At 38.9% G+C, this 15127-nt stretch overlaps 1 protein-coding gene across 1 annotated transcript in view; it reads left to right on the forward strand.

Annotated features, from left to right (window-relative positions):
• The window catches only part of mei1 (meiotic double-stranded break formation protein 1), a 47882-nt gene that overhangs the window by 1735 nt on the left and 31020 nt on the right, over positions 1-15127 (forward strand). The window contains exons 3-12 of the mRNA XM_026325278.2: positions 378-428; positions 1552-1625; positions 2893-2998; positions 7683-7892; positions 9333-9511; positions 10141-10255; positions 10622-10738; positions 11730-11829; positions 14106-14240; positions 14568-14682. Coding sequence (XP_026181063.1) covers positions 378-428; positions 1552-1625; positions 2893-2998; positions 7683-7892; positions 9333-9511; positions 10141-10255; positions 10622-10738; positions 11730-11829; positions 14106-14240; positions 14568-14682 — 1202 coding nt within the window. The remainder of the gene's footprint in view (positions 1-377; positions 429-1551; positions 1626-2892; positions 2999-7682; positions 7893-9332; positions 9512-10140; positions 10256-10621; positions 10739-11729; positions 11830-14105; positions 14241-14567; positions 14683-15127) is intronic.

A 15127-nucleotide genomic window follows, 5' to 3' on the forward strand; every position in this document is an offset into this window, starting at 1 on the left:
AACTGAATCATGTGCCAATGAGAGTGTAAGTAATCCATTATAAAATATGCCTTCATCACCCCATTACATAGTATGCTTTTTATATGCCTTAAGAGTAGTATTTAACAGGCATCCAGACAATTTGAGTAATTTCTTGAATACTTAATTCATGGCATGGCTTTATGCAAGGCCTGAAACAAGAATCCACTTTTAATATCCTGGTATCTTGTATCCTCTATTTGATCCAGACCCCATGCTTGTTAACCTAGTGTGTACACTATATCATGTATGAGTAGTCATTTTCTAGCTTAATTTTTAATTTTCCTTTGTGAGAGCAATTCAATACACTTCTGAAATCTGCTTTTTAAGTCTAGCCGTGAATATTGTTCTTTCCCTAGGGATGCTTCACACTGTGGAGGACCCTGTCACTTTAGAAAAGGTTGACCAAGGTAAGGAGATGCTTTTTTGTGTGTCTGTTTGTGTGTGTTTAATGTGTGTCTGTGTTTTTGTACACATGTATATGTACACACCTTTACATCCTACTCCCACCATAGACACAGACAATATACAGTTGCTTTCATGCAGATGGTGCACACACACACAAACAGGCCATGTGTGCCTTATGTTTTACTCAATACAAACTCTCTTTGTGACTGTGATAATTGACAGTGCTCATAACTAAGGTAATGTGACATATACTCCAAAGTACCAGTTTCTAAATTTAACCATTTTGAAAGCTTTGACCTAATTTAACACGCTGATATTCTTTCACTGCTGCACTATGCATAACCAAAGTACCTGTTTCTTTTTGTTAGTAATGATCAGTTCTGGCAGCTATATGCAATTTTTTAAAAATGTTGGCCTTTCAGCGAACTAGCAATTCTTAGCACTCAGCCCGATTTGTCTCACTGCAGCTAAGTCTTTCAAAATGTAAAAAATGTTTTGGTAAGTGCACATGACAGAATAATTTTATGGTAGCTGTCTTAAAATGCCTTAGGGACCACTTTGCTGAAATAGTTAGTACAGTGCTTAGAATGTGACATAGCTTTTGCTCTTTGCACACACAATGTGTAGAGACCATATTCTGAAACTCATTTGAGCCCCATAAATAATGCAGTCATCATATCTGTGTGTGTCAGGAGAAACAAAGGAGAATGAAGAAAGCCATGAATCCTTTCAGAACTTTTCTAATGTCATCTAAGCAGCCATGCAAAGCAGGCTACTTAATGAGAGCTTTGCTTTTAGCAGAGAGATGAACCTGAATCTTGCACTGTTAAACAATTTTGACTGTTAGGACCATATATCAACATCACAACTGGTGCAAGAATCCTTCATGGACAACATGTTATCACAGGTGCACAGAAGATAAACATTTAAAACCTAAAAAGAAACAAAGATCTGGCTTACAAATCAATATTGACTTGAAAAATACCTTTAACTTTTTTTGTTTTTGTCATACTAATAAATTAGAAAAATGTGAAAATACACAATTTATTTTTTTAAAGAAGTCTATGTGTTTTCTGTTTTATGTGTCTGTACATGCATTAATTTGTGTTTGTTTGCGTGTGTCAGTGCTTCTTCTTCTGCTGTCAGAGCTCCAGAGTGACGTGTCATTTCATTTTGTTTTGGATGAGATACTCAAACCGGTAAGACATTTACAGACCTAGAGAGAAACACAGATTCTCATCTGCACCTGCAGGCACAGGAACACACTTAATGTCTTAAAAATATGTAACAGCAATTGAGTAATCAGCAGCATATCCTCCCAGGGTTAGTAAACAGACAGTATGCTTGTCTCCCTCTTGCTTCTGTTGTGTCACTTCTCGGGGAGGCAGCAGTGGAAAGACCTCATTTTATGAATCATGAAAAAGAATGAATTACAGACATGTGCCTCAGATTATTATACAGTAGCTATAGACAGTATTCAGACCCCTTCATGTCTTTGCGCATTTTATTGTGTTATAGATGTAGGTATAAAGAGATACAGTTTACATTTTCCCCATAATTCTACACCTAGTAACCCATAATAACAAAGTGAAAACATGCTTTTAGAAAGTTCTGCAAATTTAAAACAGAAATCTCAAAAGTATTCAGACCCTTAATTCAGTAGTTTTAGAAGCCCCTGTGATAAGAATTACAGTTTTGTGTGGAGTCTCATCCAGCTTTGCACACATGGATTTGGTCAGTTTATCCCAGTCTTCCTGACTGATCTGCTAAAGCTCCATCTGGTTGGATGGAAGTGTCTGAACCTCTATCTTCAGATCTCTCCACAGATGCTCTCTAGAGTTTAGGTCTGGGCTTTGAATAGACCACTCAGGAACAGTCAGAAAATTGTCCTGAAACCAAGTGTCGTTTTGGCTGTTTGATTCTATTCATTGTCATGCTGAAGGGTGAACCCTCACCCCAGTCATAGGTCTCTGCAGTCTGGAGCAGGGTTTCTTCAAGGACCTCTCTGTGATTGGCTGCATTTGTCCATGCCTCAGTTCTGGCCAGTCTTGCTGTCCCATTCACCACAGGAATGGTATTATTATCCATTTAGAATACTTTAAATCTACAACACAGTAAAATGCAAGTAGTGAAGAGGTCTGAAGGTGATGTATAAGAGGTTCTGGAGAGCTGTAGTAGCTGTACCTGGATTTTCTGTTAACATAATGTAATGTGAAAATCAGTATTGTGGAAGTCTCATTTGCAGATGCAGCGCTGCTGCAACAGTACTGAAAAGGCAGCTGATTTCACTGTTGGTGATTTTGAAAATCATGCCATAAGTGAAATGTACAGCTTTGGTGTCAAGACTATGGTTATAAATCAAGGTAAAACATGTTTGTTGTGTGTTCTCTTATTTTGTTACTCGCTCTTTAGCGGCAACAGTGTCTCTCTGTGTCTGTGTCTCTATTTTGTGCTTTCCCCGTGTAGCTGAGTGACCAGGTCAGTGTGAAGGGTTTCGTGCCCACATACAACTTCTTGGGGAACCTGGTGGAAGCAGTCCCCAGCGTGGCTCAAAGCCTTGTGACTCACTATGGTGAGACAATGCAACACATACCCCATCTTTTTTTACAGTTAAATACATGCTGGTGTACAAAGTGCAATGTTTTCATGTGAATTTCAAATAGTAGAGCTTTAAGTTCATATCATGATGTCCCAATAACTGCTGCTTTGAAGTATGTCCTAAAATGTAAATATATATGGCACACATTTGAGGTTTTAAACAACTATTGTATTTGTAATTTCCTTGATAATTATCTTAGTAGTGGAAAAAAGGGAGTGTTATCTGGTGGGGAGCTTGTTCTTGAATTGTACACCAAGGTTAAGGTATTGTTTCCTTGCTGAGGTGTCTTTGAGCAATAAGAGCAACAATTCTTATAAGTGAAAGCCTGATGCTGTGTAACAAGGGGCAAATAGCAGTACGTACAAAGAATCTGCTCAAAAAGCCTTGAATCAGGTTGGTTTGGGTCAGTTTTTAATATTCAGGTGGCACATAATCATGTCAGGTCACATCTCAGATGGCTCATCATCCTGTCAGACCTCACTTCATATTAAATTAAAAAATTATAAAAAATTAAGGTGATGCCTGGACAGTTCACTTCAGATGATGAGATCCAGGAATATGTTAGAAATATTAATGTTCACCTCTAGTGTAATAGAAAGATATTGAAGAATGTTTAATTTTCAGTATCGCTCGCTCTCTCTCTATCGAGTCTATCCACAATTCAGTCATGACTACCTTTTTGACCTTTTCAGTTATTTCCCTAATGCGTAGAAATGGGTACTAGTACTGTGTCCACTTTAGAAATAGTCTTCCAATTGCCGCACCATATTCCGCTACCTCTGCTTTTGAGAAACGACAAAAACTCACAAAACTGTAGTTTTCGTATCCTTTCCATTGAATGTTCTCAATGCAATCTCTCCAGCTGTTATGACCTTTTTCAGTTACGCTTCAGCTGCATTGAGATAACTGTGTCCATACTTAAAATTCTCCCCACATAACCAATCCATGCCAGCTCCTGCTGAAAATAAAAAAGCTGCAAAAGTGACAAATACGTGTTCAATCAACCTTTTCTTTGAAATTCCCCACATATCTGGATATAGTTTCTCATATATATATATATATATATATATACATATATAGGGAATTTCATGTTATATTTATATATGTACGTACAGTTTTTCAGGGTAGTGAGGCAACCCGATAATGCATCTTATCACCTCTCCCACACACAACTGTGCCGATTGAATCTGCTGCAACAGCCTATATGATGTGTGTCTACTCACTGAATCTTTATACCACTCTGTTCAGTGTTAATCAGTTTCAAAAGTGTGTGTGTTGTGGTGTGTGTCTTGCCTTTGTTATTGTCTTTGTTGCCATGAGTCAGCGTGATCCTTATGCCAAATATACAGTCATCATAGTTGTATTACTATGCTATGTGTGTCCACCTCCCATGTATTTTTATGAGTTTTACAAGCTCCCCTGGGCAGCCACAGGTAGCTGATGGGTTGTTGCAATGCAGAATGCAAGCTGCCACTATTGACTATGCGTGCCTGTCTGTGGGCAGTCACTCAACAGATCTCTGTGAAACTGTTTGGACTAACAACAGCATAGCAATGACAACATGAGCCCAGAGCACTCAAGACATTTCACTCGCTGTCTGTCTGTCTATTTAACTAATTAACCCCTCTGTCTCACGCCCTTTGCATTTCTCTGCATGGATCTGTCTTGTATTTTCTCCCCTTTCTTTCCCCCTCCCACACTTAATTTCTCCGCTACCGGTGTCATAGTCCCTCATGTCCTAACGGAGGAGTGACTATAGACAAAATGAGGGAGCAGTGAGGGAAGATGAAGCATTAATGAGATCAGGAAAGAGGAAGCAGACAAGAATGAACAAGGAAGATAAGGAAAAGGAAGCAGCAGTGGTTTGAGCTACAGTGTTTATGGAAATGATCAGAGCTCAGTTAATAATCAATCAGCTACTGAGGCTACACATCAGTCTAGCAGTGCCCTTTTATGAAGAAGGATGTACACAAAAAATTCTTAGAAAAATATTTTGGGCTTTTATTTGGTTGAGCCAAACAAATACATTTTATATGGGAAACACTGGAAGCTGCAAGTATGAAAAGCCAGAGAGGAGACAGAGAAGGGTTTAGTTAAGCAGGGGGGAGAAATGCTGTAGAAACCAAATCACATAACAAACAGAGGGTGTGCAGCTTCACAGTGAGGCAGCAGCACAGTAAACAACACTAATGGAAATAAACCTTTTGTTTTCTCAGTCAAAGAAATAGAAAATAGTTTAATCTCTTTTGTTTCTGTTTGGTGTCTTTCTCTTTGTATTTATGCATCTTAAGAGGTGCTAAACAACAGTAAGGTTTTTATTTTTTAACCATCCTATTATGGGTTATATTTTATTCCCTTTCATTTCCATCCTTTGTCTGTTGAGGTCTTATCTCCATACCTCCTGCTCTCCCTCCTTCACTCTCTCCTGCTCTATTTATGCGGGTTTCTCATCTTGGCCGCCTCATATATTGTGGTTTAATCAAACATGTCTGGGAGCCTCTCCTGCCTCACATGGGTTTGATCTGCTTCATGGTGCAGCTGGGTTTGCCTCTCTTACTCTGTCATTGCTTTCTGTTTCTTGCTGAGTCTATGTTCCTCCGTCTCCTTTCACCTCCAGCGCTGCCCTACGCTTTAATACCTTTCATGCTTCTGTTCTCACTCACTCTTTTATATGTATTTGCTTCTCCTTCCAATACTCAGCCACCTCTGTCTCTGTCTGTGACTCACCTTCCATCTTGTCTACCCTACCCTACCCTATACTTTCATGCTCTTTGCACTCTGATAGCGTAATTATATCCACATTAGTCCAGTAGTTTGGTTATCATTGCTGTCATGTAAATGCTCGAAGCTGTGTTATACACAGCTTCGAGCATTTACATGCTGTGTTATACACATTAAGGTACTTACAGAACTGGTTGGTTAATAAAGTTTTCCCCCTATGTGCAGTCATGTCCATCCTATTATAAAACTGTCATTTGTCACTATAGGCCTATACTTTCTGAAAATCTTTACGTACTTTTGTTGTTCAGTCATTTGGCCTTATGTTGTAAATAATTCTTCAAATAAAACTTGCATTAAGGTTTTCTATGAATTAATCTGTGAAAAAGTCAACTTATTTTATATTCTACATTACTGCAAATCATGTAAATGTCAAAAGAAGTCAGTCTCTCAATACATTATGTCTATTCATCAAATGGCAAATGTTGCTGAATGGTGAAGTGGGTGGGAAGAGCAATGGTTCCTCTTCACAGATATTCATAATAAGAAAATAGATTTTTGTCCTTTTTGTAACTCAGTAGCTGATGTTCCTTGTTTTAGTGCATGTCTTTATGGAGGTCATAGTAATTATTTAGAATATATGAAGGCTTCATGGCCTCAAGGGTGGTATGACTGGAAATGTGTGGTTAGTGTGACCTTACCTGTCTACGTATGGTTAGTACAGCTTGTATGGGTATTCAAGGGCAAACGTGTAATAGAGACTAATTTTATATTTTTCTACATTGTATAGCTAATGGAAATTCACAGAAATATGCGCTTGTATGCACTGCAGGTATACCTCTCTCTCTTCCCCTTTATTTATGTGCCTTTATCTGTGCATGGAGCTCCCTCCCTGTATTTGATTTATACTCTCCCACCCTCTGGGTTTCTCTTGTCTCCTAACTCAGCCTTTCTGCCTCTACCTGTCTCTTCTTATCTTTCTCTTTTGCACCATCATTCTTTCCATGAGTGTCTCTCTGTCCTGTGTCTTTTTCCCTTTGCGAATCTGAATCATGGTGTTTCTGTCAGAGAGCGTACCTGTGAGTCTATAGCTCCTGTCTGCTATACTCAGACAAGTGACTCCCGTCCTATTGCAATATATTTTTTTAATCTTCACTGCTCACTCTCTTTCCTGCCTGCCATTTTACTGCACTGTGTCCCCAACAGACAGTCTTCAACTCTCTCTTGTTCATGGCAACTTTTACCTCCAGTGTTTGCTCGACGATTGTCTGACAAAAGTCAGTTAAAGTGAAACTCAGCTGCACTTTGTTTCTAGTGTCTTGCTCCTCTTCCACATTATTGTCTTGTTGCTGTTGTCTGTTTCTCTATACTTCTCTCAAACTGTATTACCCTTATCCTCTCCTCCGGGGATCTTTGTCTCTTGTGAGTTTATCTCACGCCCGTGCACACGCCATGCTACATCTCAACTTTAGCAAGATTCTGAATGTGTCATAACAGTATATGCCACCTGAAGCCTTGTTTTTGTTTTGGTATAACTGCACCTCAAGTGTGCTGTATAAAATGGGGTATAGTGGGCTTTAAAAAGAGCTGTTTTCACAACATCTGAACACGTATTGAATTTGGGTGCGAATATTGGTTTGTGCATACAATTTGCGACACTGGCGTTATCAGCATACACCACAGTAGGCGTTGGGTTTTTGTAAAGTGCCCTGAGATAATTGTATTGTGATTTGGTGCTATACAAATAAATTGAATTGAACTAAATAGGCCTTTTCTTGGTTGGTTATGTTTATGGGTATCTAAGGACACATGGTTAGTTTAAACACCTGTATTTGATTTGTCCTACTTGAATGTGGCATATTTTTGTTCTCATTGCATTAATCACATTGTTCATGTATGTATCCTGTTTCTTCATCTGTCTCCTGTCTCTGTAAACCAGTGCCCTTGTTGGAGCATTTGTGCTCAACATTGCTTTATCCAGACGAAGTTGTTAAGGCTTCAGTCCTGCACGTGTGGCTCAAACTGTTTGGGGCGGCTGGGGGCTCAGCAGGCCAGTCTTTGCCCATTGCCATCAGGGACAGAGTGTGTATCGTGCTGCTGCAGACACTGGCCAATGCTGGTTCCCCTCAGCTCATCAACAACTGTGCTGGTGAGAAAAATTATTTTAAAGTTAATATATTTTAGTAGCAGGTTGTATGAAAACAACATAAATTGTTCTGCTGAAGAAAAAAAAAACAATCTGAAAGTTTTCATGGAGTGTGTTTTGTGACTTTCAAATATGTTTCACTCTGGAGAACTCCAAAATTAGTGTATAAAAATACAATTGAGTGCATCATTAGCTCCCTGGATAAGAAATTGCACATATTATTGCTCTAATTTAGATTTATTAGGCACTGGATAGACTGAGAAGTGAGATTACATTAATTTCATCTAAAGGTTGTTAAGTTTAGTACAGTGCACTTTGCTTTGGTAAGTTTGAAAAATACAATTTAGAAGTTGCCATAAAGGGAGGATATAATTAAATTAGGATGAAATAATGAGCTGAGCACCCAAACTACTTTAGTGACAGTATGAGGGAAAGGTCAATGTAAATTTATTGTCATGTATGGAACATACTGCCTCACTCCCAACTGCCTGGGGGAGAATTAGGAAGAGGACAATTAGTGTGCACAGTAAAAGACTTATGGCAATAGCACGGGTGGCAATTATGTTGTCTCACGTCCATACAGAGTTGGCTTAAGGTTGAAGCTGGATGAATAAAGTGGAGGGATTACACTGAGATGAAAGAGTGTTGCTATCTTGTAGGAGTTTTGAGTTATAAGGATAATACGCTTACCAGAGTGCTTTGGTGATAACCAAAATGTGGCTCTATGTTAGGGGAAGAGGAGTTACTGAAAAGGAGATATAGTCATTATCTTCTAGAATATTTAAGACGTTGTATTAACCTGGGGAAAATTGGGACTGTGGGCTTGGAATAGAGGTGCAAGGTTAGTTTACTCTCATTTTAGTGTAGCCACATCTGAGCTGTTGCTTGTGTAATTTAAATTGATTTAATCTTAATAAGTTCTCCAGCCCCAGTGAGAACAGCAACATGGAGGAATTAAACAGGATTATTATTCTTTTTTGTATTGATTATGGAGTGTTCAAGACACTTCTATGAAAAGAAAATGTACTTTTCCTCATGTGTATAGATGATTTCTTGTGTTGTTTTTTGTTTTATTACTTTCTCTCCGGATGTCTAGAATGAAAAAGAAAATCCATACAGCTGAGCAACATTTAATTGCTAATTACATAACTGGTTATTGCATTGTGTTTTCATTTTAGTTCTCATTTGTGTGTCTCCTGCATTTATCCAAGCATGCTTCTGTGAAACTTAAATCAATTTTACACTATTAAAAGTGCATAATGGGAAGGTTCAGTAAACCTGTGTGCCAGGAGGATTCCCTGACAGTTGGACTTTGGGCTAGGCCCTATTGTTGCTGTTTATTGCAGTTTACCAATGAACAGCAGATACAGTTTGTAAAATGTTGAACTTGTATGCATGTATTTGTCATCATAACTTTTTCACATAGTGTTTTTCATCCCCTAGGCCTACTGTGGCTGCTAGTACAGCAGGGAGAGGCAGTGTCAGTTCTGATGAACAGCCCTGGTAATCAGATCATGTGCAGTGAGAACCAGAACAGCCACACCAACAACAGCCAGATCCTCAGTCAAAACCAAGAGCAACAGTCCCCTGACCACTCCCCTCTGCCTCTCATACTGAAAAAGGTCCCTGTCCAAACATCCTGCTCTCATCCCCAAGACTTGCATTCTGGCACTGACGATAATCATAACAAGAAGTTCTAATCCTGGATTAATGTGCCTTTGAATAGGGATTCAGCAGGGTTTACCTTGGACAAATATTTGTGCTTCATGCCTGGGAAATCAATGTGTAGATCACATCTAGTCAGATTTTCTCAGTGATGACTTGCATTACAGCATAGCTCATGATGTTGGTCAGCTCACCAGTGTGTGATGACTGGCTATAAAATCTCTCCTAACTAAATAATTACTCAAATCAAAATGAATAAGTTTAATCATACACAACTGAATGAGGACTGCAGAGAATATGGAAGGCAGACAGAATAAAAAAAAAAAAAACTATTGCTGCAGTTGCAAAGATGACAGTGCTACACTAAATATAAATTAGAAAATAGGTTAACAGAAAGAAGAAATTAAGATAAGAACAAGGGGACAGTGTTAATAAATGAATGCTTGAATGAACCAGTTGATCAACAAGGATGAGAGGACAGTGTACTGAAGCTAAGAGTCAGATAGCTGGTAAAACATTACATCTCTTACTGTGTCTTCAGTTGATTGGTGAACTATAATCAAAATGCGTAAACTGTGTCTTCTAGTTGCTGCTGAGTGGTGAGGAGACATTGCAGCTGACCAGTGCTAAGTGTATTGCATCCATCCTGGTTCATTCTCCCAGTCAGTACAGCGCTCCCTTCATCAAGGCTGACGTACCTGGTGATATGCACACACAGACACACCAAACACAGTTCTTGTGATATGCTAGCTATACAAGCTGCTGCCTTCTTCCACTTTCCTCCTTGACTCCCGCCCCATTGTCTTCTTTTGGTTTTTGTATGTGTTTGTTGCTGTCTTTGGTCCAGAATTCCAGAGTCTCATAGGAGGACTTTACAAAAGAATATTGCTATCCTTTTTGGTGTCTGCTGTGCCAACTTTGCATGAAGGCATCACCATATTTTGGATGTGTTCTTGATGCTGTGTGTTATGGTGCAGCAGGATTATTCACTGCTTGGTCTTTCATGTTATTTCTTTCTCCCTTCACACAATTGATTTTATACTCTCCAATTCTTTTTTCCCTTTTAGAGTTTCTGTTTGACCGTCTCTCCAGTAATAGTGAGGTGCTTCTGTGGTCTGTCTACAGCTGTTTGCTGTTACTGACTGAAGACCCATTATTCTTCTCTCAGTGTCACTCTGTCTATGGTGAGGAGGCTTAGATAGATTAGAAAAACCTCTCAAGATGCACCAATGTTATCCGTGTTTGTTTTGTGTTTGTTTGTGTGCGTTAGGCCTGTTTGTGATTGTAACCCATACTGTAACTTTCTTTTAGGGTTGCAAGGCACATCGGTTAACATATCATAAATAAAAGGTGATGGGTAATTGTCACATGAACCATGTGGCAGCTTTTAGAGATAAATCAGCGTTTTGTAATTTTTCTGACAGTGACAAGGGTTTAATTAAACCCTCCACAGTAGAAGGGGAGCATTAAGCCTCTACTTACTTAATTGCAGTTTCACTTTTTAGAGACATTTAATTCTGTGTCCGGCTCCACAGATACATTACACGTGAAACTATAGGAGCAGAGTTAGCTATTGTAGCATCTACTGTGGTAATTCAACTAGACAGATGGTGCTGTTGTAATTTAATTAAATATGAATAGCAGGCAAAATGGCCCCAGAACCTAACAGTAATCCAAAATTCAATATTGTGCAGCCCCGACAAATAGTGATGAATATTGTTCTGACATGTGTGTTTGTATGCCATTGGTGTGCACTGTAATATCACCACAGAGAAAATTTGTTTGAGAAACAATACTTACTGAATTTGCGAGTACACAGGATGTCTGGTGGCACCACTCACTGTGCTGTTAGGCTCTTCTTCTAGTTCAGTATAAACACGAGATAATTGCAGTATTGTGTGCATCAGTAAATTAGAAAGATGTACCACTGCCACTTTCTTTGACATACATGATTGTGTGTGTTGGTGTGTTTGTGTGCTTTGTGACTATATTACATTTATAAGCATGTCACTTATTTTAATAAAGGAAGATTTTCTCCCTGTAGCATAATAGACATCAGTCAAAACACTCTCGTAGCTTTGGCAGAGAGCAAGATTAGACAAATGTGGAGCTAGCTGGTGGGAGGAGGGGGTTAGATATTTGAGTGCTAAGCTGAGTCAAGTATTACTTTGGCAGGTATTGAGTCCCTGGTGCGCAGTCTGAAGGAAGCTCTGCGGCTAACTAACCTGGAAGTGCAGAAACAGGGTCTCCTGCTTCTTATCGAGATACTGGAAAGGTGAGACTTATCTGTCATTTTTTTCTTCCAGTGCCAAAATTATTCCCCTGCATTGCACTGGACAAGCAGCTCACTTAAAAACTCCTGCACTGAGCACATCTGCCCATTGACTAAAAATTATGTTACTACACCCCAGCAACACCCCAGCTCAAATCTGCACTATAACATTACTGGAGCATAGACACAGCTGCAGCAAATTAAAATAATTATGGTTTAATTAAGCTGTGCCAGTGGCTGCAGCTGTTGTCCATGCTGACAAGTTTTTCAGAAGGTCCCAGTTGCAATTGCAAGTATTGTTATACCCGTACTATGTATAGCATATTCAGGATTAGTTCTGTGACATTTAAGAGTTGAAAAGCCTTGCTCAGCAGCAACGTGTGTTTTGAGAAATATAATCCACAGACCTCACAGCAGATAGCTGTCACTGAAAAATATTTTCATATGATGACACACTTTGAAGTTTATTTATGTATCATCATCAATGCTAAAGCCGTAGTCTGTAACTGTAGTCCACTGACTTCATGCTCAAATCTTTGAATCAGTCATCGCCTTAAATCCATATTAGTTTGTAAATCTTGCCAGTTAATCATTGTATTAATAATACTATGTTATTTAATCTATGACATTACAGCCTTCTTTGATATTTTCCATTGTAATGCATTTAGAAGTCATTACATTGTAACTGTAAAACAACATTCTCAATGTAGGTTGTATTTGTGAATCCTATGCAAAACCACACACACAATTTGTATATTTGTTTACCAACTCTGCAGCATGTATAATGTCGGCTAGATCAACATGGAGAAGCAGCCTCCTGTAAAATAAGGTGCACTGGGAAGTTGAATGAGATTTGTATTAACTGTCTATGGACTTGCACATGAAAATATATTACAAGCCAGTAAAACACTGTCATATTTCTGCAAGGTTGACATAATTTTAATGGAATGTTCTCCTTGTCACATGGCAATGATACAGAGTATAAGAGATCTCAAATGTCGAGGGTAATTTGTCCTTTACATTGAGCGGAACAATAAAACGTAGTTATGCCAGGGCTCTTAAAGTGCTGAACAAGCTAAAGTGTGTATGAGGGGGAGATAGTGGGGTCTTACCCAGTTTGCCCATTAACATCTCTTTATAGTGTTTGTGTATGTGCATTTATGCATTTTTGGCTGTGTTTTTTTTTGTGTGCAACTAAGGACTGTGTGTCTGTGTGCGTGTGTGTGTGTGTGCTGCTGTGAGAATAGCCAACCAGATGTTTTGGTTCTGCATTATGGACCAGAGACATATTCCTGTAATCTTTGTGATGCCAAGAGGGAGGGCAGGTTTATCAGGAATAAGTTGTCAATGCTGATATTGGCACATCAACCCAAAGGATGGTAGCTAGATCCGGAAAATTTACCTTTATTGGCAACCATACTAAAATGTATATCAGCAATATATTTGATTGATATTTGATTATTTGCTTACATCAGTGATTCTTGTAGAATTTATCCTCAATGTCTGTTTATTTGTCTAGTCTAGAATCTGTGTCTTTTCTTCTTCATGCCCTGTGCATCAGCACATTCAATTTGAAGTAAGGATTGCAATAATAATATGTCCATCATTATAGAAAGGACACTGTGTGGGATATTGCTCTTTAAAAAATAGTACACTAATTAAAGTGTTCAAACCTAATTGGATAGTTGGCCACTAAACATTTCCTGGGAAACTGTGTGTCTGCTGCATGTGAAGCATTGCCAGTTAAATTGCAGAGGTGTTGCCTGCCACTATGAGGAGTAAAAATATGTGAAGAGGATAATTTTGAGGCTCAAAAAGGCAGAAATCCATCTGAGCGATGCCAGTGCAACTGGCACTCATGCTGATGCTGATGGAAGCAACAGGATGAATGCAGTGGTAGTCAAGAACATTATTTGTGCTTGTTCAGTGCAACAAAACTCATTGGAAGGCATTTCCTCCTAAACATATGGCCAAAGTATCCAAAGAGATTCTTAAAGTGCAATGGTGAAACACCCTTGACTTGCTTCACCAGGGAAAATGCAAAGCATCTGCTGATGTCTGTCTGTCAAGGACTTCAGGTAATCATTTTCAACAGAATCCTAAATATAGTGATTTTATTTGACTGCAGACTGAAAATGGCAGCTTAAAACATAATTTAATTTTATTTGAATAACTAAAAATATGGAACTCTCCAAGTACTTTTAGTCTGAATTGTATTTATCTGTGACTTAATAATGTACATTTTTAATGTGGTGTGGGGTTGGTATGTATGTGTACAGGCAGCCCCCGAGTGTCCGTCTCTTCCCCAGTGGTCCAGGTTTTGTGGCGGTTTCTGAGGCTGTGAGAGCTGGAGTCGCATCTTCCTGCCTGCTGGTAGCCACACAGGCTGCCCATGCTAGCTCTGCTCTTTGCAGGTATACACGAACGACACATTGAGTATGAACTTTAAAAAAAGCACAATACCCCATTCAGTTACACACACAGCCACGTATTCACTTTCACTCATCAACTGCTGAGGACACACAGACAATCCACATGTATGCTTGTATCTCCAAACAGTGTCACAGGAAAATAATAAACATACACATACTTAAAGATGCATTTTTCAAGGACACTTGTGAGCCTGCATGCCTGTATCTTCCCTTCATCATTCTCCCTCCCTCCCAACCTAACAGTCATCAGTGTTCTGTATTCAATACTGGTTGTTTACTCTATAGACCTGCTACTCTTGATTTCTCCAGACTGAACCACCAGTCCAGACCAGTCCAGTACAAGGAGGTAGAGGGACTGGTCGAGGCCATCACAAACAGACTCCCTGAGCTGCCTCTGCCTACCCCTGGTCATCGGCGAAGCTCTGTGAGTTAGGTTTGATATAAGCTTTATTTATTTTCTAATATGAAATTAAGTTATGAGAGACACACACATCATAAACTGGTGCCTATTCTGTGTATCTGCTGCCATTGTTGAGACCGTTCTGTGGTTATCACTGACTTTAAATGTGACACTGTCAAATTTGCCATTAATGCCATGTCACACAGTACTTAAAGCTGACTGACATGTTGGATCATGGCAAATTCCTTTTTCCCTGAAGGAATGAATGTCCTTTGTTTTTTTTAATAGTTGTCCCTCATTAATGTTTTTTATTGCATCAACATACTATATTTTACTCAGAAACACAGAAAAAATACAGTCAGATTTGGAAAATTAGTTTTTTTTTTATCTATAAAACCAAAAACATGCTCAGTCAAGCATCTTAAAGACTGGAAAACATGGTTGCAAATGTGAACATATAATTGTAAAA

The sequence above is a fragment of the Mastacembelus armatus genome, chromosome 8, assembly GCF_900324485.2.
Source record: "Mastacembelus armatus chromosome 8, fMasArm1.2, whole genome shotgun sequence".
Lineage (NCBI taxonomy): Eukaryota > Metazoa > Chordata > Actinopteri > Synbranchiformes > Mastacembelidae > Mastacembelus > Mastacembelus armatus.